General features: G+C 42.1%; 1 protein-coding gene across 1 annotated transcript in view; it reads right to left on the bottom strand.

Moving 5' to 3' along the window:
* The window catches only part of LOC306934900 (neuropilin-2-like), a gene marked incomplete at its 3' end in the record, with an annotated part of 112,967 nt that overhangs the window by 24,038 nt on the left and 83,374 nt on the right, over positions 1 to 5,555 (bottom strand). The window contains exon 12 of the mRNA XM_079517710.1: positions 351 to 358. Coding sequence (XP_079373836.1) covers positions 351 to 358 — 8 coding nt within the window. The remainder of the gene's footprint in view (positions 1 to 350; positions 359 to 5,555) is intronic.

Genomic DNA, 5,555 nt, shown 5'->3' with positions numbered 1-5,555 from the left:
AGACAAGACAAAGCAAAGCAAGAGCGCCTCCAGAACCGTACATAAGTATGGCACTTGAGTAAATGTACTTAGTTACTTTCACCACTGGAAAGTGGAGGGCGGCAGTGGTAGAGTGGCCAGTAGATGGGACCCGCAAGGTTACATCCCAGGCTCCCCCAGAGTTAGTGTCGAAGTGTCCTTGAGCAAGACACTGAACCCCTAATTGCTCCCGATGTGCAGGTTGATGCCTTGCATGGTTTCCTCTGCCATCGGTGTGTGTGTGTGTGAATGGGTGAATGTAATGCACAATCTATGTACAGTACAGCGCTTTGGATAAAAAGCGCTATATAAATGCACCATTTACCGTTTACCAAGAGGACTGAGCAGAAGGAGAGAGTGAGTGAGGGAGATGGAGTAAGATATAGAGGGGAGCAGCTCGGTAGCTTTGGCAGTAGACTGGAGTGATTACATTCTTCTGATGGGGAGGGAAGTTCGGGGGGTGGGGGGGGAAAGCTGAAGCCAATAGCCCCCACCCCGACACACACACACACACATGCGCGCGCACACACACACACACACACACACACACACACACACACACACACACACACACACACACACACACACACACACACACACACACACACACACACACACACACACACACACACACACACACACACACACACACACACACACACACACCTCCCTCCTTCCCTCCCTCTCCAACTTTTTTCCGTTCCCCTCTCATGCATTCGTGCCCGCAGCGGTAAAACAGCAGCTAGGTCTCGCTGGCGGAAGGCTACTTTCAAAATGTCATTTGTTGCGCCGAGCACACATTATACTCGTGATTTGAGTTTAGAACTGTCTCCAGTGAAGCAATGGGCCCAATACGTGATTATACTAACTCAGTTACATCAATTTACAGTTTACAATGTAGGGCATTTAGCAGACTTATCTCCAGAGCGATTTACAAGTGCGAGATCAGAGGATGGCATGGCGTGCACCCCAGTCAACAAATGCAATGACAGGGTAAAATAGACCTGCACGTAGAGTGCAAAGAAAAACAATTTAGTGCTTCAAAGAAACCAAGATAAGCAGGTAAACGTCAAACCATAGCATCTGTCTAAACATAAAGAGCCATTTACTGTCAGTTAGTGTTCCATGGTTTTTGTCTCCATCCAATCTGAGAACCCATCGTCAAAAAATAAAGGAAAAACAGCGCCCTTCTTTCCTTTGAATTTGTTTGTTTGACGTTAGTCAACAGTCTGTCTCGAGAGACTAGTCTCCATCAAACTAGTGAGTCTGTCCGGAATAGTATACTAGTATACATAATAATCATGGATAATATGAATCCTATCCTTACAGCGTATGCTGTACCGAGGAAGAAAATATAAACCTTTCCCAATTGGATCACTTGATTTGATTATACTTTTGTCTTAATCAGTAACACCAGTACAGTACATCTAACGAGCCATTATTTGTTCTCTCTTTTGGTTCACTGAGGGGTTATTTCTCAACTGTGCACCGGCGCTGTTGCACGTTGAACATTGCCAATGTACAAGCTGTGTGCTTCTTAGATCTGCAAGTTTCGGTGCACATGCACATAGTAGGGGAGCCTATCACTTTCCGTGATTTTGGAATGCAAATTTTTGGAGACAGGTATATCTTGATTCTTGGGGTTACCAGAATGCCAAAAAACATGTCTCCAATTTTTTATGTCGGGTTTAGCATGTAAATTAGCATAATTAGCTAATTAATTGCCAAAAACAGGAAATGGCAATAACTTTGCTTCTAGGTATCTTATAAAGGTGATCTAAGAGTCTACGACTCTACGTCCATGTTTGTGATGTCCAGAAATTCAAGTGCAAACCATGCTATTCTCTGAGAGAGAGAGAGAGAGAGAGAGAGAGAGAGAGAGAGAGAAAGAGAGCGAGAGAGAGAGAGAGAGAGAGAGGAGGGAGGGAGAAGGGGGAATGGGGCAGAGAGATAAGTGGGCGTCACCAAGACTACAGCCCACCAATCACATGGCTGGAGCCAGACCACTGCTCACATGTGAAAGCTATCAGCAATGTTGGACTTGGAAAACCCACGCATGCACGCACGCACACACACAAGCAAACACACTCATTCATAGGCCCGACACACAAACACAAACTAAGTTGGCTTTGGTTTTGGTTGGGTTTGGCTTGAACCACCTCTACAGCACACAACACATCTAGAATGTTTGAGTACAACAGCAGAATCACTGTGCAGGCTTTTGTACTGCAGTTGAAGGCATATTGCTAAAACAGAGGTGCATGTGTGTGTGTGTGTGTGTGTGTGTTTGTGGGGGGGGGGGGGGGGGGTTGTTTGTGCATGTGTGTCTGACTTGCATGAAAGAGAGAAGGCTGTGTTGTTGTAATGGTCACTGCACACACCCAGATGAACTGCAGCACATGATTGAAGACAAAGCTGGAGTTGGCAGCTTTGAGCTACCAGCCACTGGGACTAAACCAACTCTCTCTCTCCATCTCTCCATCCATCCATCTCTCTCTTCTCTCTCTCTCTCTCTCTCTCTCTCTCTCTCTCTCTCTCTCTCTCTCTCTCTCTCTCTCTCTCTCTCTCTCTCTCTCACTTTCTCTCCATAGAGATGAAATGTTTATTTACACAATAAAGTCAGACTCTTGTCTATATGCCAAACAGGTGGTGTGTGTGTGCGTGTGTTTGCTGTGTGTGTGTGTGTGCGTGCACGTATGCGGCTGTGTGTGCTTGAGTGCATCGACGTGCGCCTGTGCACGAGGGCGTGCCTGCCAACTAGGTGTGGAATGAGCGAGAGGAGAGGAGAGGAGAGCGCAGCAGATGTTGGGATAGCTCTGATGTAAAAAGCATGAGCGATGCTGGCAGCTTGAAATGTTATCCGTTCAAATCCAATATAGCGGGTCAGCAGAAGTAATTACATGTTGCCTCCACACACGGCTAGCGTGGATGATTAGAACGTGTCCTCCGCAATAACGTTGTGGTTTAATTGCTGCTGTGTCCTCGTCAATGGTATTGTGGAAACAGATACGTCGCTGTCGGGTTATGGACATAGGAGGTTTCCACCGGACAGGGACGAATAGTGAAGGGTTGTGTTGTGCAAAACAAATATTAAACATAATGCTAACAATGGTGCTAACAATGTTGATACTCTTGTATAATAAATCGACAAGCAGCAGGCCAAGGAGATACACTGCATTGTAAATAGTCAGAAGAAATATATCTCTGCAGTCTGGAAGAAACTCCAGTTTCCAGTGGAGTTAGGAGGTTTTTGTTGAAGTGCTTTTTCTTTCAACAATGAATTGTTGATTGATATAAGCACTTTTTAAATGAAATACTTTCCATTGTTTTTTTGTTGTTGTTTTTTTAACCAACACACAGACGTAAACTGCAATAGCACTGATTTATGAAAGAAAACAATAATAATAATCAAAAACCTTAAAAAGGAGTTAGGTGGTTTCTTCCGGACAGCTTTTATTAACTTTTTTATTATTGTAATTCTTTTGCCATTTTAACTCATGTCCCCTACTTTGTTTGCATACATCGGCAAAAACATATTTGACGTACTGTACACTAGTAAAGTACAGTACTGTATTATGGCTTAAGTGGATAGAGATGGCAGATTTGTCTTGGAAACACAAACACAATGTTGGCTAATGTGTGTGTGGATGCTCTGAGGAATTAAACTTTTAGCATGCGCCGACGTACTATTGTTGTTTCATCTGGAGACGCTCAGCTCTCGGCCGCGCACGCCAATACAATATTTTGGTAACAATTTGGTCTTTGGCACCATCGCTCTGTTGGTGGATGAATGTTTGGTTCAATCATGCAATGATAAGTGAGGCTTGCAAAAATGATTTGTAGCAGCATGTTTACTATAAACCTAAACCACAAGTCTTTCAATAACAACATCTTGCAAACATCTCGTGGTGAATGCCTCCCTGATTGGAAGTCATTTATTGGTCACTGCACGTTCCCTTGTACGCTAATGTAAAGAAAAGCTTGTCATAATGATGTATTATTTGCCAGATGATGCAGCATTGCTTCTCCTTTGAGTGATTAGAACAGTGAAAGAACATTAGACCCATTACTGAGTAGCAAAAAAACAAAATGAAATATCTATTTTTGTTGCTTTCTATGTGATTGTTTATAATGATGATGAGATTCTATACTCATTTCTGGGTCACATGCGATCAAACTAATGCCATCTTGGCTGGCTTGGTATGAGCATCTAATGACGTCTTGCTGGCTTGGTATGAGAGCGTAGAATCTTGGGACTAATTTGGCTGATGGCGTTGCTCTGCTTTCTTGCTGATAGAAAAAAACTTGGAGCAATGAATAGATTAATGTATGCATCACTTAAATCTTATTGTGTTAAAATGTTGTGAATGAAGGCATTCAAGGAAGGCATTGCACCTGGAAAACGTTCGTTTCTTCACTCTGAGTAATTGATTTGCTTGAAGTTTGAAGACATGTCAAGCTGAACTCTTGGCCATACACTAAATACATATAATACACGTAAAACATCTTTACATTGTTGATAACTCCCCCCCTGACATCCAATGTTTAGAGTCGATGATTGCTTCTAAACTCATATCTGAGATTCATGCTAAGCATTTACAGCTGTGGCTATTATATTCATGGACGCGTGAGTGGACTCCGAATCCCTGGGCGTTCATTTACCTCAGACCCCATTTGGTTACATTCGTACACTCTCAAAAGTTAAGTTAAAAACTACTCATTCGACTGTGCGGGGGATGTCAGAGGACTACGGAGGGGTCAATTAGTGTTTAATATTTCATGGTTTTCTTTCTGGTGATAAGACTGTTTGGGGAGGAAAAGACAAATGTGTCAAACTAATGTCTCTGGCACAGGATAATTAGTTGCAGTGGTGGAAAAAGCACTCATTGTGCAGAATGTCCCATTTCATAGGATTTCTAATGTATACACATCTTTTGAAAATAGCAGATCTACAAGCTCACGATGCGGCACAAATGGCCAAAATATATATACAGTACTAGGTCTGAAGTGGTTAATGTATGTTCTGTAACTAGTAACTAAAGTCTTCTAATAAATGTAGTGGAGTAAAGTACAATATTTGGATCCGAGATGTAGAAGTAAAAGTATTGGAAACTGGAAATACTCAAGTAATGTACAAATACCTCAAAATGTTACAGTGCTTACCAGTGTTGGGTGTAATGGCGTTATAAATAACGGTGTTATATAATGGGTAATGGAGTAACCTAACGAGTTAGTTTGCAATTAGAGTAATATGTTACCTAGTGACCTTTCCCAAAAAACAATGCGTTACTAGTTCCATTTAAGACCTATATTTATTTATGTATTTATTTATTTGCACTGGTAAGCTGCAGTTAATTTTTTGTTTTGTTTTTTCTCGAGGGTGGGTGGTAGGTAGCGCAAAATAACGCAACAATAATCTAACGAGTTACTTTTCTCATAAGGTAATCTTGTAACGTAACAGGATTATTTTTAATGGCAGTAATCCAGTAACCTAAAGAAGTTACTTTAGAAAGTAACGTTACCTGGTGCTTACGGCA

Source organism: Electrona antarctica (genome assembly GCF_951216825.1).
Source record: "Electrona antarctica genome assembly, chromosome: 13".
NCBI lineage: Eukaryota > Metazoa > Chordata > Actinopteri > Myctophiformes > Myctophidae > Electrona > Electrona antarctica.
Note: the sequence above shows the minus strand (reverse complement) of the source record. Positions and strands in the feature narration are given on the sequence as shown.